Source organism: Nematostella vectensis, chromosome 12 (genome assembly GCF_932526225.1).
Source record: "Nematostella vectensis chromosome 12, jaNemVect1.1, whole genome shotgun sequence".
Taxonomy (NCBI): Eukaryota; Metazoa; Cnidaria; class Anthozoa; order Actiniaria; family Edwardsiidae; genus Nematostella; species Nematostella vectensis.
Window position 1 is genome coordinate 5,739,339 of NC_064045.1, and position 20,216 is coordinate 5,759,554.

The 20,216-nt window shown below is 38.9% G+C and overlaps 1 protein-coding gene across 1 annotated transcript; it reads right to left on the minus strand.

Annotated features, from left to right (window-relative positions):
* Positions 1-243: 243 nt before the first annotated feature.
* LOC116614139 lies at positions 244-20,193 on the minus strand. Its single transcript, XM_048720383.1, has 9 exons — positions 19,473-20,193; positions 17,893-18,231; positions 17,722-17,761; positions 17,384-17,560; positions 15,853-15,904; positions 9,601-9,888; positions 7,329-7,408; positions 6,106-6,282; positions 244-2,265 (listed from the first exon to the last, which is right to left on the minus strand). Exons 2-9 carry the CDS (start codon positions 18,202-18,204, stop codon positions 2,051-2,053), a joined length of 1,341 nt encoding a protein of 446 aa, XP_048576340.1. The 5' UTR covers positions 18,205-18,231; positions 19,473-20,193; the 3' UTR covers positions 244-2,050.
* Between the last annotated feature and the right edge of the window lie 23 nt (positions 20,194-20,216).

Here is a 20,216-nt window from a genome sequence, read left to right on the forward strand (position 1 = left end):
ACACAACTCCTAGCGGCGCGTTTTTCTCTTCGGTTACATAGCGCGACGGGTAGGGAAAGGGTTAGCTGAAGGAGCGAAAACAAGGCAAATACAACCAGTTGAAGTAGAAATGAGTAGTTTATTCGGCACTAACAAGCATTAGACATTAATTTGGAATTAAGTTGTCCTATAGCCCGTGGTAAAACTTATGTAACTGTGAATCCCAGTGAAGTGTAACAACCAATAAGAACAATTTAAGACGACTTGGAACGGTCTACCAAGTTTATTGCGCCGTTACATGACTAAGGTCTAACACATTAAACGAGGTTCGTACCGCAACATTTGTGTACATGCTTCATCTATCTTGTTAGATACATAATTTTTGGTTAAAAGCAGTCGTAAGCTAAACGTTGTTACAGCGAACGGCAGGTGACATTCGTTGTTAGACAATATAGGCGAATATCAAATCACATGACTTTTAAGTGGCAAATTCCCGAGAGTTTCGGCTTTTGGAGACAAAACTATTTGAAAAGCAATGCAAAAATTACATTTTAGAGTGTAACAATTTTTAGATTTTTCTCCGAATAATCAACCTGTTGTAAATATATTATATATATTTTTTCTTTTCTGCTTGATTGGCATGAGCTGTGATACAAGATAACATAAACTTATTTGTCATGAAATTATACGCATGTGCATGTAGCTAATTTGATACCTTTAATGAAAAGATATATGATCCTTTTAGAAAGGTGGACTACTTGTAAAAGCCTGTTAGGGTTTGTTTAGTCCTCCTACCAATTGTAATAAGAATATATGTATATGACAACAATCATTATTATGGTAAATAAATAAACAAACAAACAAATTTAACAATACAATATAGAAAACCTTTTCAGCGCTACCAAATTCAGAAAGGGCTTGTTTTTATTTAAATATTTAATTATTTATTCGTCGCTCTCTGGCGTGTTTTTTGTATGTTATTTGTGACACGAGTTTGCTATCAAAAAGGCATGCGATTAAGAGAAGTCGCCTGTTGTCAATTGTTTTTACTTATTATCCCAAATTAAATCCCCATAATGCCCGAGTATATAGGACATTTGATATAAAGGCAAAGGTTTATTCCTAACAAAAAACAATGGTATGTACAAAGAGAGCATAAAATATCTTATGCTCTCTTGTGTGCATCTGTTTTGAAAAGCTTTTTTAGCGCAAAAGGCAAAAGGCGATTTGCAAATGGCAGTTCTACGACCGACAAGGGAAACATATTTCTACCAAACACAGAAATATGTCAATCTCGCTCCAAGAGCCCGCGTTCTGTTGTGCCAGCGTACAATCATCATTGTATTGATCTGTCATTGCTGTAATGACATTTTATTTTCCATTACATTTAATACCCATAAGTAACTTTCAGTCGTAGATCTGTCATTTCACATTTGTCTTGACACCTGGCAACTTCTTTGAGATCCCGTAAATGATCGAATAACGCCGGGGGCGTCGGTCCGAGAGGTAGCGTTTCAAGAGAAAGGAGGCGTTTATTTAAGAGGGGCTTAAAATATAACAAATTTAATTGCAGTGGGGTTTCAATGAGGATCACGTTAAATAATTGCCTGCGAAGCAAGCGCTTCGTGACTCTGAGCAAGACGATAGTACTCGCTTACCAGAGTTGATTGAAGCAAGAAGGCAATTAAATTATATTTATATTACCGAAATCCCTATGTCGTTTGTTTTTAAGCTGGTAGGAAGGGAAGCGGGATAGGGTAGGGAGAGGGGGGGGGGGCTTTGTTAGAGAGTGGCTTCAATATAAAGTTGTAGGCTTAGAGGGGGACGTTCATTAGATAGGAGGCGTTCTTAGATAGTGGGCGTTGATTATATCATTTACGGTAGGTGTATAACTTGACTGTGCATCTCAATAGGCCATTCCAGCTATAAGTTTGCGCGCGCGTTACCATAGAAACCTACCTCAACTACCAGAATGCAGCAAGCGCATTTTTTAAGCGCGTGCTGCATGACGGTAGTTGAGGTAGGTTTCCACGGTGAGTGCGCGCGAATGCTTATAGCGTGAATGGCCTATTTACGGGACATTGTTTTTCTGACAGATAAATGGCATATCCGCCTCACATAGTTTCATATACCAAACAGGCTTGGCTCCTCCCGGAAGTGACGTCATATAGGCACAGTCAGCCTCCGGTGAGTTTGCAGTCGGTTCCAGGCTACTGTAGGTCAGCGGTTTACCGTTATCCCATTCAGCTGTTCCTTCGTTCGTGAGGTCATTCAATCCAATCCAAGCTAAGAAGAACAAAGGGAAAGGGATATATTTTGTTTTGTTTTTCTTATCAACTGCGAAGCATATGGACGCGTTGTTGTGAGGTCTTTGATGTCACTCCGTTAGATCGATCATCCTTCCGGTGAACTTCCGGTGTGAGAGTTTTTCGTGACCGATATACGCCTGTTTTAAAGGTTGCACTCCGATAATATGTGTATAGTGACCCGCAGTGCTTCATGGGTATCAAGTAAATAAGGTTGCACTCGGAGAATCTGTGTATCGTAACCTGCAGTGCTTCATGGGTATCAAGTAAATAAGTAAATAAGCGTAAATAAAATACAAATCCAGAATTCTTGTTCATGTTCTTATGATCATTCACATGGCTTTCAGATACAAGGAATCAGCCGTTTATACGCTAACCATGAACCAGCGGGTTACGACATGGATTATGGGCGCAACCACCTTTTTATGAGATAGGTGTATACGCTATGTTTCTCAGAAAAGTCTCCAAAGCTGGTTGAGCGCCGCATGCGTATCACAATTGTTACTGACCTCTATCGATGATCTGTTACGGTTCAGTTCAATTCAAGTTGTTAGTTTGCAAATAAAACAATGAAAATGCTAGCACAGCTTTTCTCTCTCTTCGTTTTAGCACTTTGCTTGCCGATTCTCTGAGTTTTAGCGTTGTTTGTTTTCATTATTGAAAACACGATAAGCCAAATCTGCGAAATTTAAGTCCGAGAATTACATTAATCTACCTACCTACCCATACACCCACCCACCCATCCATCTACCAACCCATTCATTCATTCATTGTTTCATTCATTCATTCATTCATTCATTCATTCATTCATTCATTCATTCATTCATTCATTCATGCTTTTAGACACTGATGAAGGAGGCAGCAGCCTCGAAACGTCTGTATTTTTACAACATTATTAGCGCTGTAAACAAACATTTGAATGAAATATTACGTAAAATCCCAGCGCTACCAACCCTAATCAACACCTCGTTGAATTTTTAATCAGAGTGAGACCCTCTCAAGTATAAACAGTAGATTAGGCTAGTTCCCAGGCTCCTTTTTGCTGCGCGGTTTCCTTTTTGTGACGTCACATTTGATTTGTCGCTTGCCCAAATGTCAGCGCATTTTGAAAAAATCTGACCGCGTTGCATCACGGGGCATGAGCTGATAAAGGAGAAGCCTGGGGACTAGGCTAACAGAAGATCATGTATCGCGGTTTTGCTGCAAATCTCTAGTTCTCACAATCCGAATGACGACGACATTTATCCTTCCGCCCTTAGATTTGGAACGTTGTATAGTCCGGTCGCTTAGTGTTTCAATCTATACATAGCGGACAAAAGCACCAAACTTGGCATAAAGATAGCCAAGAGGATGCTAATTAATATTGAAACCGGTGCCCACCGGTGCCTCTTGAGGATTTTGTGTAATAACGGAATAAACATTAGAAAAAAGCGTCCATCACGGGCTCCCTGTGGTGAAATTTAAAAGATCTGTATTTCCAAAACTAAGGCGAAATATCTGATTGTTTTTTTTTTGGTAGGGGAAATATAACAGTATTTGTTTATATTTCAAGATAAAACTGTCGTCGGCTGCATTAAAATGATTTATTTAAGAGAAAACGTTTTCAAAGCTAGACCCAATCCCCCTCACGGTTATCCAAGATGGCGGCTAATATTGGCACTGTATATGCTGTAAGTACCTCATAAAATAGCGTATTTTAGGTAAAACAGCTCATTCTTTATGTATCAAGGACTTACAATGTCTATAACCTACTAAATATGAAATTTTGTCTTGATTTTAAATTTATTTCTCCTAAATCTGCGATTAATCGCAATTATCGGGTATTTTGACGTTGGCTAAATAAAATGAGGTAGAGATGGATTTAATAAGGGGGCTTTGTAAGTGTCTGTCAACTAGACACCAAAGACCAATAAGATGCTTTAGATATGCCTCCTTAATCAAAGTTATTAGGTTGTGATTCTTTTCTTGAGAATATTAGAGGATTTGGATGTTCTGCAAAAGAAACATCTGTAGAAACTCTTTGTTGGCAAATAGCCAAAAACAAAATTTGCGGTATTAATGCTCGAAAGCACTGAAAAAAAAAAGCTGACCAGCAGAGGCACTACGAAAAAAACAGTGCTTATTGCTCCCTACGTGTGCATCATAGTGATGAGGTTGAATGCATCGCCTGCTTTTAACAGGATAGCAACCAACTTCCAACGAATCGCCGCACAAATAGAGGACTATTTTATTATCCTAAAGATGTCTTAATGATTACCTCAGGGATGGAAAGGGCCGTGAAGCATAAGAAAAGGAAAGGTCTCCAGGAAGCGAGAGAGGATGTTAAAAAAGTATAGAGCTTTTGTCAGGCTTATAGAATATATTAACAGAATATATAAGTGGAGGCTGTTGAAAATGGTACGTTCCTTTTTCTGATGTCCGAACTCCACTATTTACATGAGACACGCTTGGGAGATTTTGGGAATGAGAAATCCTTTAACCGTTTTCTACTAAAGGACAGAGTTTTAGAGGCTTTTCATAAGGTGCGGATCAGTGATCGGCGGACCGTTATTGTAATAAAGGGGAGAAAGTTATTCTTAAACAAACTGAAAGAGACTTTTCAGAATGATGCGCGTACGCTAGCATGTGCCCAGGGTCCGCGGGGATTTCTTTTCCAAACAGAGGATTTTCCCTTTCTCAGGGACGTTTTCTTCGAGGTGCCGAAGAAACGACGGTGCTATAAACAAGTGTTCAAAAACTCAAGTGTTGACGATACTAGCGCCAACCTTAAGAGAGGACACGTTTAGCCCAAAACCTGACGTAAGCCAGAATTATTATATTATTCTAACGATCAGAAGGTTTTGAGCGCCATATCTGTAGACGCCAGCCACCACTGCCGATCTATATTAGTTCGATATCCTTTTTTTACAAAATGAAAATATAAATCAAGGAACGCTATTAGCTAGGGTTTTCGGCTTCATACGACCGAGTGGTTGGAAGTCAAGGGCGTCTGCCGGCTCCCCCACTTTGGCCCATAACTAGCATGGGGTAGAGCGAGGCTCTCGCCTCGGAAACAATTGTGATACTTTGATTTTAAAATAACATAGGGCCGTAACAAAAAGATTAACAAATGATCCGAGTTGTCATGGTATAATTTATCAACGCACAATAGGCTATGAAAAATCTCCCTCATCGGTAGCATATTTTTTTCCTGCTGACGGGCCTATTAATTACAGCCGCGCTGGTTAAATTAAAGCTTTATAGCCCTTAATATAATACTTAGAGAACTCATTAAAAGAAAATTTCTGGGAAAAAATTCATGTGCACCACATTTGTGCTTATTTAATGAGTAAAAATCAGTCATATTTGCATGTTAGCAAAAGGGATGTAAATAAAGCCGCGTGGGGACTGGGTTCCAGTAGGTTTTCCTTCTTCTTCAAATGTAGCCTTTTATAGCTATTTATATGTTTTTTGGTTCGGAATTCGATAAAATACAGCTGAAATGATAGAAATCGTTTTCAAATATGTACATTTTGATCTTTTTTGTGTCTTGAAAAGGTATGAAAATCCTACCACAGGGTACCCGCAACACCAGATTTCTAAAAAAAAATTATTGCTCTTTATTTATGGATCCGCAAATGGTACCGGTGGGCACCGGTCTCAATATTGATTACCATCCTCTAGGCTATATTTATACCAAGTTTGGTGCTTTTGCCCGCTGTGTATAGATTAAGCTCTTTTTGTGCGCTAAGCGACCCGACTAGTAGCCCTGGTGATGTTTTAAGGAAAGCTTTTTTTGTTCCCATAACCATCGTGAAACGGCTGGATACCAGTCCCTTACCTGAATTGTGTATGTCTTGTGTGTCCACAACATGTCGATACACAGTAAGATTCCTCATGTATCCGTGAACAAACTCGTTGTTGCTGTCCCTCTTTAAGCCAAGGTCATACACCGTGTGGTCGTTTTCTTTCATGTCGACATTTGCGTGCTGGGATACATGCGTGGCACAAGGCAACCCTGCCAATAATTTTAGACGATTTAACCTGACAGTCTTGACAATATTCAAGCACTGATAAAGAGCACAAATAAAGATTATCATCCATGATTCAAAAAATGATTTTGATCTCAAAGGGAAATATATAAGCAGCTTTACACGATTAAAGCACTAATATCGAGCTCAAAATAAGATACAATAGTAGAGGATCAATAATATTGCCTGGTGTGGATCACTAATGAGCTTGGTGTGGATTTATATATATGATGAGGATAAAAACCATAATTTTCTTAATCATGGTAGTCTACAGTTGATTTACAAACATAGTGTTATGTCGTTCAGTGCCACGCGACGACTGAAGTCCTATTTCAGATCGAGGATGACAGAGGATCGTGTAAAATTCTCAAAAGTCTGACGCATTGACGCCAATTTCAAACCCAAAAGCGGGAGCTATGAAATCTTCACGGGGATGCGGGATGAGGGGCCACGCCCTCATTCAGCTTCTGAATGCTTTGACTGCAACTTGTTAAAATCCTGCGTACGCCCCTGACCATCGCTAATGAGCTTGGTGTAGATCACTAATGAGCTTGTTGTGTAGATCACCAATAAGCTTGTTGTGGATCACCAATGAGCTTGTTGTAGATCACCAATGAGCTTGGTATAGATCACCAATGAGCTTGGTGTAGATCACAAATGAGCTTGTTGTATAGATCACCAATGAGCTTGTTGTGGATCACCAATGAGCTTGGTGTAGATCACCAATGAGCTTGGTGTAGATCAATAATGAGCTTGGTGTAGATCACAAATGAGCTTGATGTAGATCACCAATGAGCTTGGTATAGATCACCAATGAGCTTGTTGTATAGATCACCAATGAGCTTGTTGTGGATCACTAATGTGCTTGGTGTAGATACCTAAGTTGCTTGTTGTAAATCACTAATGAGTTTGGTGTGGATCATTATTGAGCTTGATGTACATCACTAATTAGTTTAGAGTAGATTACTAATGAGCTTGGTGTGGATATTAACTTTGGGTATTATGTAATAATGTTTGGGTATAGTCGACTTACCGTTAATGAAAATTTCGAACGTTTTAAGAGGACGATTCCACGAGAACAATATGTGATTCCAAGAACCAAAAGAAAAAGCACTGAAAAGATAATCAATTAATGATTAAATATGAGCTTGTAAATTAAATTAAACCAAAGTTGCCTACTTTCAGGGGCACCCAATATGATAACTTTTTTCGGTAAATTATCTGTTCGAAAGTAAGGTTCCCAAAACCTTTCGAAAAAGTCAGCAAGATCTCTGAAAATCTAGATTACATTAATCGAATCCCCTATAACTTTCGAGGACTACGAGCCGATTAGCGCTAAAAGTTTCGAAACTTTGGAATTCCCACTACTATTTTCGAAACTTTTGAACTGGTACTTTAAAACCAGAAAGTTTCGCAACAGCTAAATGCTTGACAGCTTAAAACAAAGGAAAACATGCCTCGATTAAAATTGGCTCGAGAAGAATACGCGACAAGAGTGTTTAAAGTCAAGATTAAGTTGCGGATGGATTTGTGAATCACGGGTTCTAGTGCAGGCGGTTTCTTTCCCTTTCTCTCTCCTCTTCTCCCTGCCCTTCATCCCTTTCTCTCTCCTCTTCTCCTTGCCCTTCACCCCTTTCTCTCTCCTCTTCTCCCTGCCCTTCACCCCTTTCTCTCTCCTCTTCTCCCTGCCCTTCATCCCTTTCTCTCTCCTCTTCTCGCTGCCCTTCACCCCTTTCTCTCTCCTCTTCTCCCTGCCCTTCACCCCTTTCTCTCTCCTCTTCTCACTGCCCTTCACCCCTTTCTCTCTCCTCTTCTCGCTGCCCTTCACCCCTTTCTCTCTCCTCTTCTCACTGCCCTTCACCCCTTTCTCTCTCCTCTTCTCCCTGCCCTTCACCCCTTTCTCTCTCCTCTTCTCGCTGCCCTTCACCCCTTTCTCTCTCCTCTTCTCACTGCCCTTCACCCCTTTCTCTCCTCTTCTCCCTGCCCTTCACCCCTTTCTCTCTCCTCTTCTCCCTGCCCTTCATCCCTTTCTCTCTCCTCTTCTCCCTGCCCTTCACCCCTTTCTCTCTCCTCTTCTCCCTGCCCTTCACCCCTTTCTCTCTCCTCTTCTCACTGCCCTTCATCCCTTTCTCTCTCCTCTTCTCACTGCCCTTCACCCCTTTCTCTCTCCTCTTCTCACTGCCCTTCACCCCTTTCTCTCTCCTCTTCTCGCTGCCCTTCACCCCTTTCTCTCTCCTCTTCTCACTGCCCTTCACCCCTTTCTCTCTCCTCTTCTCGCTGCCCTTCACCCCTTTCTCTCTCCTCTTCTCCCTGCCCTTCACCCCTTTCTCTCTCCTCTTTTCGCTGCCCTTCACCCCTTTCTCTCTCCTCTTCTCCCTGCCCTTCATCCCTTTCTCTCTCCTCTTCTCTCTGCCCTTCATCCCTTTCTCTCTCCTCTTCTCCCTGCCCTTCACCCCTTTTTCTCTCCTATTCTCCCTGCCCTTCATCCGGTACCCCCGTACCTGGCACCCCCATATTCTGTACCCCAGTACCCGGCACCCGCATATTCTGTACCCCCATACCCGGCACCCCCATATTCTGTACTCCCGTACCCGGCACCCCCATATTCTGTACCCCCGTACCCGGCACCCCCATATTCTGTACCCCAGTACCCGGCATCCCCATATTCTGTACCCCTGTACCATGCACTCTAATATTCTGTACCCCTGCACCTGGCACTCCATATTCTTTTCCCTTGGACCCGGCATCCCCTTACCCGGCACCCCCATTTTCTGTACCCCTGTACCCGGCACCCCCATATTCTGTACCCCTCTACCCGGAACTCCCATATTCTGTACCCCTCTACCCGGTACCCTCATGTTCTGTACCCCTGTACCCGGCGCCCCCATATTCTGTACCCGGTAACCTAATATTCTGTACCCCTGTATCCGGCACCCCCATATTCTGTACCCCTCTACCCGGCACCCGATATTCTGTATCGGTAACCCCGTACCCGGCACCCCCATATTCTGTACCCCTGTACCGGTAACCCTGTACCCGGCACCCCCATATTCTGTACCCCTGTACCCGGCACCGCCAAATTCTGTACCCGGTAACCCCGTACCCGGCCCCCCTTATATTTTGCACGAGCAAAAAGAGACCGACCGTTGGCACTGAGGCATAGGCTTCCACCCCATTGAAAAAGAGCTTTTATCCCCGGTTCTTAGTAGTTAGACGGTTAGAAAGTTACGTAAAATTCTCAGCCAGAATGCCCTGCTAGATATGAACGTATAGAGCACGACGAAATACCACAATCCTTCACTTGCCTTTTCGTTTTGACACTCAGAGAATTGCTCAGAAAATCAACGTTACTTCGTGCTAAAAACCGAATGAATCCATCTTTTGTATAGCGAGATATAAACTGCCAAGGCCATGACCAATCAGCAAAGATGCAGGCGAATGACTCAGGGGGGGTTAATGGCATCATCCAAATGGAAATGGTGAAGCTTGTCCTACGGAAGTCGACCGCTGGCACTGTGGCGAAGGCTCCTACCCCATTGAAAAAAAGAGCTTTTGTCCCGTTTATATCTCGGTACTCGGCTCCATTGTGCAATCTAAATCAAATGACAAATTATTTGTGAATCACGGGGTCTAGTTATTATTTGAATTTCCCGACATGACGGAAAAACATGACTTGACATTTTTCAGTAAGCCCATTTCACATCAAATAAGGCGGAAAATTTCCCTATCAAACAAAATATTAAATGCTACTATTTTTAAATTGATGCGACTTTTTGTAAAGTGTCATTGAAATTTGAGCTTTCATCCCTTAGCTCATACATAGCGATGATCAAGGAAAAATAACATAAAAAGCCAAAATCTGGGTATGTGCATTTCGGCCTCACATTATTTGTGTTTTGAAAAGGGAAAATCAGTCCGGAATACAAGGAATTGATGGCCATTGTAAGGAATTGTATCTTTCTCAATCTCTTCAAAGTGTGCATGTTCAGGGTTTTTCCGTCATGTAGCCTTTTAAAGTGCCCCTTGCATGTAGCTTGTTTTTTATATATTTTTTAATCCTGAGATGAAGAATAGGTAAAGAGTATTAATTCATGATATTAGATAAAATTGGTAATACATGTAATGATACGAGCGCAATGCTGACCCCATAAAACTTGCCCGTTCGCAGTCAGAACAGCCGACGCTTGCATCAAGCTTTCGAATGTGCAAAGCTTTAAAATGTGCAATTTTATAATCGAGTAGCTTATTAATTTCTAATTCCCCTTTGAAGAGTTCTAGGATGTTTGCATTGTTTTTTTTTATCTCAATCACTTACCAAAACAGATGTTTGAAAAATTCTATTGACATTTTTAAAGCCATGTGCGGTATATTTTCCTTAGATTAAAAATAGAATAGTGGGGAATGCCGATATTAAGAAAAACAAACACTGACATTTATGTCAGTAAAATCATAGCGGAGCCAAGCGCGGGTAGCCCCATAGGCATAGAAACACGGTATAGGTATGCCAATTGGTTTTTGTGGTCATCGCGCGGGTACCCTGTGGTGTCACTCGCCAGCCAGCCAGTCAGTCAGCCGCGCGACTCCCAGGCCCCACTCGGCCCCGAAATGGCGACTAAATACAAGCACGGAGCAAGGGAAAAAGTTCTTGTCGATTATGCGATGATTATTTATTTTGCCTCAAATTTTGTGACTTAAGGATAAAGTCAACTAGAGGAGATCTACTAACATTCATTTACGCCAAGATTTATCTGGTTTTAGCTAGTAAATTTAAGCAAGTAACAGTTCACATTAAAAAGCGAACACAACCACAAGAAAGCGACCAAAAAAAAAACAATGCAAGGTGAGTTTCGGACGACGATTTGTATTGTCTATTGAGAATATGACAGTTATTAGGCTTTTTGTTGTCCTTTTTGTATGCTTTGAGAATGCGAGTACTTAACTCGCATCAAATTATTTGAGCATAACAGTAATCAAATTATTTGAGCATAACAGCTTTTGCTTTGACATTCTTCGTTTTATCTATATTCTTGATTGTGTTGAATAAAATACAATACAATACAACAAAAACTGGAATTCGATTCTGCCAAATTTTCGTCTTTAATAAGACTTCTTCAGGGCAGATTGATTGTGTTGAGATATTTCATAAAGGCTAACCAATATCGTGTTGCATTTGTCAAATACTGCTTAAGAAGACCGTTCTTGTCTTTATATCCTGTGCTCTTAGTCCTAAGAAGATACATATCCTTAGAAGATACAGCAACTTTTTCAACTTACAAGAGAAATTTTCCTTACCGAGGATAAAAAAAATCAACCCCTATTTTCAATATGTATTGTTGTTATTGTCTGCATCTTGCATCTCATGTGTTGAAAATTAGTTAGATTATAAATGGCTTGAGAAAAGATTGTTTTGAAAGAAATGATAAATAATTGTTTTCACTCTTTTATGAACCAGGAACTACCTGAGGGCCAAGATGAATGCTAAAGACTGGAAGACATGAGAATTAAAAACCATGTCTTGAAGAGAACAGTAGGATGTTCTTATTCACTAGTCATTTGATACCCCCACACCCATGGTCCCAGGGAAGGGTGGGGGATTAAACTTTAATAAAAGCCTGTTTCCAAGTTAAGAGTCAAAAACAGTCAATACCACCACCACTCTTGACATATTCTGGTTAAAAAGTGGTCTAAAACCCCACATTAACCCCTGACTTCTGTGGGACCATAAGGGAGGGGGTGCAAATGACTAGTTCATTACTATGTGATTCAGCAGTACACACTCAATAGGTTTTTTTTAGAACAAGATACTTATATAATATAAAACTAAAACCAATTTTTTTTAAAATAATAAATCTGTAAAGAAAACAGTTTTCTATCAACCTAAAGATAATGGGAAAGGGGATATTTTAGAAAAGTACCGAATATAATTATCACATTATTGTTGTTATATTTTCTTTTCAAACATTTAAGGAAGAGTCATATTTCTTCCTTTTTCTTCTCCCTGTTGACTATTTTTATGCAATTGACACTCTTTGCTATTTCCCCTCTACACCAAAAATAAATTAATGAACAGATTTGATTTTTAAATTACAAATTTTCATTTATTATTTTCACTTATATTTTCTTTTTAGGATTTTCTTTCCAAGTCTCTTTTCTATTACATTTATTTAAGGTTTATATTTATTTCATTGGAATGGTTGAATCCAGGGTTTCTAAAAAAAACCAAAATATAATCCATTACTGAATGTATATTTGTAGATATTAATTTCCATGGGGATGGAAAATCACCACTTAAAATGGTACATTAAAACTTCTGACACTATATTCCATCTTTGAAATCCTGTTTCATCTATTGATCTTCGCAAGGACAAAGCTTGTCAGAATGTAGCTTTACAAATGTACATTAATGGAACTTTTATTAAGGGGAAGGGTTTTTTAGGGCAAGATACTTAAACTTTATAACACTAGCCACAACCTTCTTTTTTTTTCAATAATAGAATTTTGTTCACATAGCTTGGATAGAAAAGACATGGCCTCTTTAGAGGCCTGTGGTGGTGAAAGGGTTAAGATAATGGGAAAGGGGAAATGTCAAGAAATGCTCAATCAAATTATTTTCATTACTGTTATATTTTTTTCACCAAACCTTTCAAGTTGAGTCAATTCACTTTATATCTCCTCTCCCGTCAATTATTTTTTTTAGTCAATTGTTATTCTTTGCTTCCTCTCTACCCCAAACATAGATCAATGAAAGGGTTTGGTTTGAAATTAGAAGTTAGCATTTTCAATCTGTTTTTTCTTCATTGCATTCATTTGAGGCCACCAACAACAAGGCCACTATATGGTAAAGAGGGGGGGGGGGGGGGTGCACCAATATGTAATGCATGAAAGGAGATATATTTTTGGATTTTAATTTCATTTTTCTGAATATTCGGTCCGATGAAGGAGAGAATCGCCACTAAATCAATACATAAAAATTACAGTATGGCATCTAAACAGTCTAAATATATTATTTAGAATCTTTGGAATGCTGTTACATCCAAGACATTTTCTGCACAAGGGCAAAGCTTGTGGGAGTATTGTTTTGATTAAAAAAAAGATATTCATAAAGGAACTTTTATGATGGGACATAAGAATTTACCATTAGACTCTTGACAACTTTGACAGCCATATCCACACCAGGAATTGTGTTTGTTAACTTTGATGTACTGCATAATTTAAATTATTGAATAAGGCCTGGATCCATTTGGTTGGTACAATAAATAAATCTCAGCAGAGAGCAGGATCCTATATCTCCCAATAATACCTTTGATCAGTCAACACAAAAGGTGTTCAATGCTGACTCCGCTTTTAGGCAGTGCCTAAATCTATATATAATCTGAAATAATTGAAATGAGGACAATGAATCAGTAAAATATGAATATTATTCTGATAACATGGTAGAGGTCCTAAAGTTATTAAAAATACGCCCTTCAGGATCCCTGAATCAACGTGGAGGGCCTGGCGCTTTCCAAAAGCGTGGTCACTTTTGCGACAAAATGGTCAGAAAACATGTAATCGTACAGCCAAAACACTTTATATGGTTGTTGTCCAGTCCTAGTCCTAACCTACTGATATGTTGGTATAAATCCTGAAAGGAATTTTAAATGTTACGTTTTGTTAACCCATTGACTCCTGGCTTTTTTTGAGTTGAATTTACAAAAAAACAGACTAAAAACAGATACCTCCCCCGCTATTCTGAGTTTTATACAGCCCGTCAAAGTCAAACACAGCTGCACTGTCAGTCAGCGGTATCCAAGCTTTCCAACAGTGCTTTGCGGTCCCCACTTTTAATCCCTCGTCGTTGTGCTGAAGCCAGCACAAGTTGATGGTTGCTTGTATTTTTCATCAAAAATACAGCTATGAGCATATTAGGAGTGTCTCAGGACATCACGAAGTCTTTTGGGGCATAATTGAGTGCTTTGCTTATGGATATTTGCAAGCAAAGGTGGATTCATGATGATTTTTTCTTGTTTGGCTTTGCCTGGATGAGAAAATAATTTTCTAATGAATCACCACAGCTCTCCTAAATGCTGTCTTTTCTGAAACCAAATTGATTGCAATATTGTTTACACTGCTATTATGGGTCTGTATGACCTGGAATTGGGGTGGCTTCGGGGTGAAAAGACTTATAAAAAACCATCTGACTTTGGGGAGAGGAGTGTTGACTGGCCCTCCCCTCGTGAATTTCCCCCTGGATCTCCCAGAATGCTTTGCAATACGTAAAGACATCTTCGTGGTTGTATAATCCTTCAAGGAGTGGACATTGTGTTTTGAGGCCATGGAAATGTACCTGGAGGATCAGAATAAAGGTATCTATTTGTGTCTTGAGCTGTGTTTGCTGATCTCTCCCCCTTGTGTGGTATTTTGAGCGTTTTATTGAGAGGGGTGATTCTGCTTTTCCCTCCTTGTTCGATTTGAGATTTGTCGAAGAACCTGTGCTATTATTTGGCTTAAGAGTAGATGCCAACACCTTGGTTGGATGCATATCTGCAAGACCATTTATCCCTTAGACTGATGCCTAAGTATCTTCATCTTCTTGTGTTTATTTTGCATTTATAAATTTTTTGGGTTGTGGGTACTCCCCAAAGCCGGTACAGGCCGGTTGAGGGGTCAATGTGTTAAAACAGAGATAAAAATCTGTTCGTACACATTCTGTGTACCATCTTTTAGAAGGGAGGTGCTAGTTGATCATCATGCCAATTGTTTGCTAATTTGTTGGGTCTTTGTTTGCTAATATGTTTGGTCTTTGTTTGCTAATTTGTTGGGTCTTTGTTTGCTAATATGTTTGGTCTTTGTTTGCTAATATGTTTGGTCTTTGTTTGCTAATTTGTTGGGTCTTTGTTTGCTAATATGTTTGGTCTATGTTTGCTAATTTGTTGGGTATTTGTTTGTTAATATGTTTGGTCTATGTTTGCTAATATGTTTGGTCTATGTTTGCTAGTATGTTTGGTCTATGTTTGCTTATATGTTTGGTCAATGTTTGCTAATTTGTTTGGTCTTTGTTTGCTAATATGTTTGGTCTATGTTTGCTAATATGTTTGGTCTTTTTTTGCTAATTTGTTTGGTCTTTGTTTGCTAATATGTTTGGTCTATGTTTGCTAATTTGTTTGGTCTGTGTTTGCTAATATGTTTGGTCTATGTTTGCTAATATGTTTGGTCTATGTTTGCTAATATGTTTGGTCTATGTTTGCTAATATGTTTGGTCTATGTTAGCTAATATGTTTGCAAATATGTTTGGTCTATGTTTGCTAATTTGTTTGGTCTTTGTTTGCTAATTTGTTTGGTCTTTGTTTGCTTATATGTTTGGTCTATGTTTGCTAATATGTTTGGTCTATGTTTGCAAATATGTTTGGACTATGTTTGCTAATTTGTTTGCTAATTTGTTTGGTCTATGTTTGCTAATATGTTTGGTCTATGTTTGCTGATTTGTTTGGTCTATGTTTGCTAATATGTTTGGTCTATGTTTGCTAATTTGTTTGGTCTTTGTTTGCTCATTTGTTTGGTCTTCTTTCTGTACTCACACAACACTTGTTTCTGACCCATCCAGATTGTATAAAGCGGCGGGCATCTTAGCTACAAGAGCAACAACAATAAAATTACTCAGATGCTGGTGGTTTCGTAATGTACTTTTAAAAGAGTAGTGTTTAATTACTTTCTATTTCTATAGTGTATGAAACTAATAACGCCCCTAAATGCCGCTGTAATTAGATAAAAGCGTAGGGAGCCACTAAAATTGCAATACTGCATAGAAAATCGCGTTTTTGCAAAACACTGCAAAACCGAGAACCGCACCAGAAAACTACCGAAACCGAAAAGCCGCACTGGTTTCAAGAGAAAACCGCATCACCGCAAACTCTTATGCCACCCCCCCCCCCCCCCCCCGACCCCTTCCCCACTATCAATCATTATCTGTTTATCTTAAAAACAGTGCAATGATTTTATTTGTATGTTATGTTATTTGTTTTTTTGTGTTGTTGCGATTAAAAGATGGTATTTATATGCTAACCCCTCAATTTCAAAATCTATAAAACCAAACTCGATGAAACTGTTTCAAAACCATGACAAAATTCTTAAAAAAAATAAGTGACCGTTTAAACTAAATTCCAAATAGACCTTTTCGCGGTTACTTGGCAGACCTGTGGTTTTACACCAAAGAGAGGTTCAAACGGGCATGCTATGCATGTTCTATTGCTTTTGGCGGGAATATTGGGAATAAGAAACGCGTACGTCTGTATAGCCTCACTTTGGTGTAAAACCACAGGCTTCACAAGTATTGCAATTTAAACCGCGAAAAGGTCCATTCCCAATTTTTTAACAACGTTGATTTTTTTAATTTGATAAAGGACAGCCAAAGTCCAAACTGAATTTATTTTGCTTCAATATGAGAGAAGGTTGTGGGGGCGTTGGTGTACACAAGGTTTTTCCACATGGCAGGCGTATACAGACTATGGCCAAAGTTTAGCCTCGATCTAGTCTCGCCAAGGGAGGCTCCAGGATTTCTCGATGAGGGAAACAACACACCTAGGGAGGGGGCATACACGTATAAAACATATTACTCATGTTTAATACGCTCTCTTTCAAGCGAAAGACGGGGTGCGTATTATATAGAAACTTCTTGTTTGAGGTAAAACAATTTGCTTAATCATTTAAACAATAAAAAGCTCTTGAGCACTTCGATCTGCGAATAGGTTGAAGTCAAGTCAACATAAAAATAAATACTGTATTCGTGTTTATCTATGCCTCTAGTGTGCTTCGGTTTTTATTGATTTTTTTTCAACATACTTCTCATCTAGCATTTTTGTCAAATTTAGTTACCTTAAATTAAATTTAGTTTTATTTTTTTTAAATGACCTAAAAAATCAGGGTGCGTATTATACATAAGATCGTATTATACATAAGTAAATATGTTATCATGGATCCGCCACTCCTTGAGGAGGTTAGATTGCTCATGCTCCAATAAGACGTCAGAACAAAAAAAAAAAAACATCGAACACATTCTATCTGCTTCAGATTCATATGGTGGGTTAGTCTAACCACTTCTGTTCTACTCACTCGATTTTCTGCTTGGCAATACCATTGTGTCAACGAGAAACTTGTTTTCTTCTTCGCTTGCGATGGTTGCTAATTCGGCACCGAGGGATTTGCAGTGTGACTTCGCGTTGGTCCAAGATTTTGGCGGGAAAATTTTGAACATGGTTTCACCAAAACGATACCAGTCGTCTTGAAGAGCTATAAAGGGAAAAAAGATATTAGGTAAATATGACAATAATAATGACAGCAACGAAGGTAATGATGCAACGATGATATAAATAATGACGAAGATGATGGTGGATAAGTGATGATTTTTTTAAAGACGGTGGCTTTGTTTTGACTGTCTTTAAAATAATTACCTTTTGTTTCGAAGCAAGGAGGACTGCAGCACGAAGAATCCTAAAAAAAAGCATAAGAAATGCAAATAGAACACAATATAATCTCGTGTAGGTATTCATCCTCGGAAATTCAGGGGCATTTCCCTTCGCGAATGAAACGTTAGAGGGAAATAAAAAGTGATCGATACATACCGTTATTTCGTAATATTCATACCCAGTCCTTTCTTTGAAATCTCTCGGCTTGAGATCACGTGTCTTTCTGTTCAACTCACACGAGACCACACCTCCAGGGCCGAAATGAATGTTGGTCGAAAAGCAACTTATTGTTGCTTTGCAACGGGTGATGCAGGCCAAATCATTCGGGACTTGAACCTTTTGAATCACGTGATACAGTAAAGCGTATCCCTCTATGCGAATGCCATTGAAGCCATGGCAATGCCTATTACCGCTGACCAGGTCAACGAAGGCGACAAAGAAAAGTAACAATCCCAGAGTGCATTGCATTTTTTTCCCTCTTATCGATTGGTGTATCTGTTGTCAGTAAGAAAAATAGAGTAAGTTGTCTTCATTGGTTCTTTATTTCAGGCTAATTAATTTAATTAAGGCTTGATTATGGGCTTATACGCGGAACAAAGTGATTTTCTCGAATATCTCGCGAAGTATACATGGTATGGCAATAAAGCTTGGCATAGTGGTAGATCGTGGCAACTTACAACAGTTGAAATTGTTGTTGCCATGAAAACGTGTTTAATTGCATAAATTTGAATTTTAATTAGCTAGAATCATAAAATGGGGAACATTTAGGCAAAACAATTTGGAAATTTTAAGGCATATATTTGTTTATTGACATTACACAGATATGAAATAGCCTTTGAACCTGGTCCAGCTATTTATTTTAGCGAAATATAGATTTTTTATGTTACCAAGGTAACCGTTGTCATGGTAACGGGGTCGATGGACCAGATGCAAAGGCCATTTATTATGGGGCTTTTGACTATAAATTAATATAAGGCTTAGAACACCAAATAACACTGTATAAGTTTTCCCCATTTTCAATTAAAGTTAAAGCTAATTAAAGCAAATATGCACATTTGCTGCTTCCATGGCAACAGACTGTGCAGATCATGTTTTTCTCCTATGGTTATTCAACATGCCAAATTTGGTTGTTGTAGGTTATCGCAGTCTTGTATTTTCGAAAAATGCTTGGATATCCGAGTATAAGCCCATAGTCAAGTCTTAATTAGCCTGTTCAAACAAATAATGCCTTACACAAATACCATATCGAAGGCTTTGTGTATTTTATTTTTCCCACGAATAGAATTATAATAAAAAATAAAATAAATAAAATGAATAAAACGATTCCGCTTTTTTCCATATATCGCCTTTATTACTTAAAAAATCTCTCGTTGGAATATCATCTCATCATCTGCGTGGAGAGAATTATTTTCTGTTCGTGATAATTAAGCCATTCAATTCATACAGATTGGAATGTTTGTGCCAAAAAAGCTGAAGATATCATTGCACTCTGAAATAGTTTCGCTAAAACTATTTAACTTTTTTAAAACATTTAACTCTTACCTCATGAAAATACCGTTAGATCTGAAAATACAGTTAGATCTATTGTTTAAAAGTTGCTAAACAGACAAGATCATTGGCAAAATGTTGCAAAGAAAAGGGCTAACATTAGTGCTATATGTTATTTTTGTGTGTGCATCACTACTTTTGAAACGTCGCCAAAGCTTAGATTTTTTTGCAAGATGCAATCGGCTTACCTTCAGAAGGTTTGGACACGCGAAGCACAGAAGAATATCTTCCAGTTATCAGTGTGTGAGTTAATCTGATTTAATATTGATTAAGTTAAAGAAAAGATCATGAAACTTTTATAACTTTGTGTTATTCCATATAAATTATTTACATTGATCGTGTCAGGATCCCATCAAAATAGTGATTTAAAATGAATTACTTTTTTATTTTACTCAAGATGATTTTTAATCATCACACTCTCTTGTTTCATTCGGATCAACTCTGTCATTATAAGCAATTTTCAATATTTAAAAAACTTCAAATCGAAATTACTCGAAACTGTATAATGCAAATATACAAAATCCTTGATACATCACAACAGGGGGTTATGAAAAGTGGGTTCAAGAAAGCATTGCCGATTCAAAGGACTCTAGTAATAAAATTTAAATCAAACAATGAGGAATGGCAATTAGCTCGCTACTCAATTCCCTTTGCGACCGTCAATGCTTTAGTGAGACCCCACCGCACCGCAAGTGTTCTTTATGTGCATTTAATGTCACACGGCATGTGAGAGGGAGGAGGAAAAAAGATTAATAAATGTTGTGCTCGATGACACGAAACCAGCTGGTTGGATACGCACGATATGGGAGTGTCCATTATTATACGGGGGGAGGGGGGGTGGTAAGCACTCGACATGTCGCCTAGTTTAGCCAGGCAGGCCTTTAGAAAAATTTTGTCCTACCGCCCTTGCTTGGGTCTCTTTAGTCGTCACC

Coding starts and splice junctions, on each gene's coding strand:
- LOC116614139 (XM_048720383.1), bottom strand. CDS start 18,204: ATGCAATGCACTCTGGGATTGTTACTTTTCTTTGTCGCCTTCGTTGAC. Junction 9,889..15,852: donor GGGTCAGAAACAAGTGTTGT/GTGAGTACAGAA, acceptor CATTTGATTTAG/ATTGCACAATGGAGCCGAGT. Junction 7,409..9,600: donor CTGAGTGTCAAAACGAAAAG/GCAAGTGAAGGA, acceptor TTATCTTTTCAG/TGCTTTTTCTTTTGGTTCTT.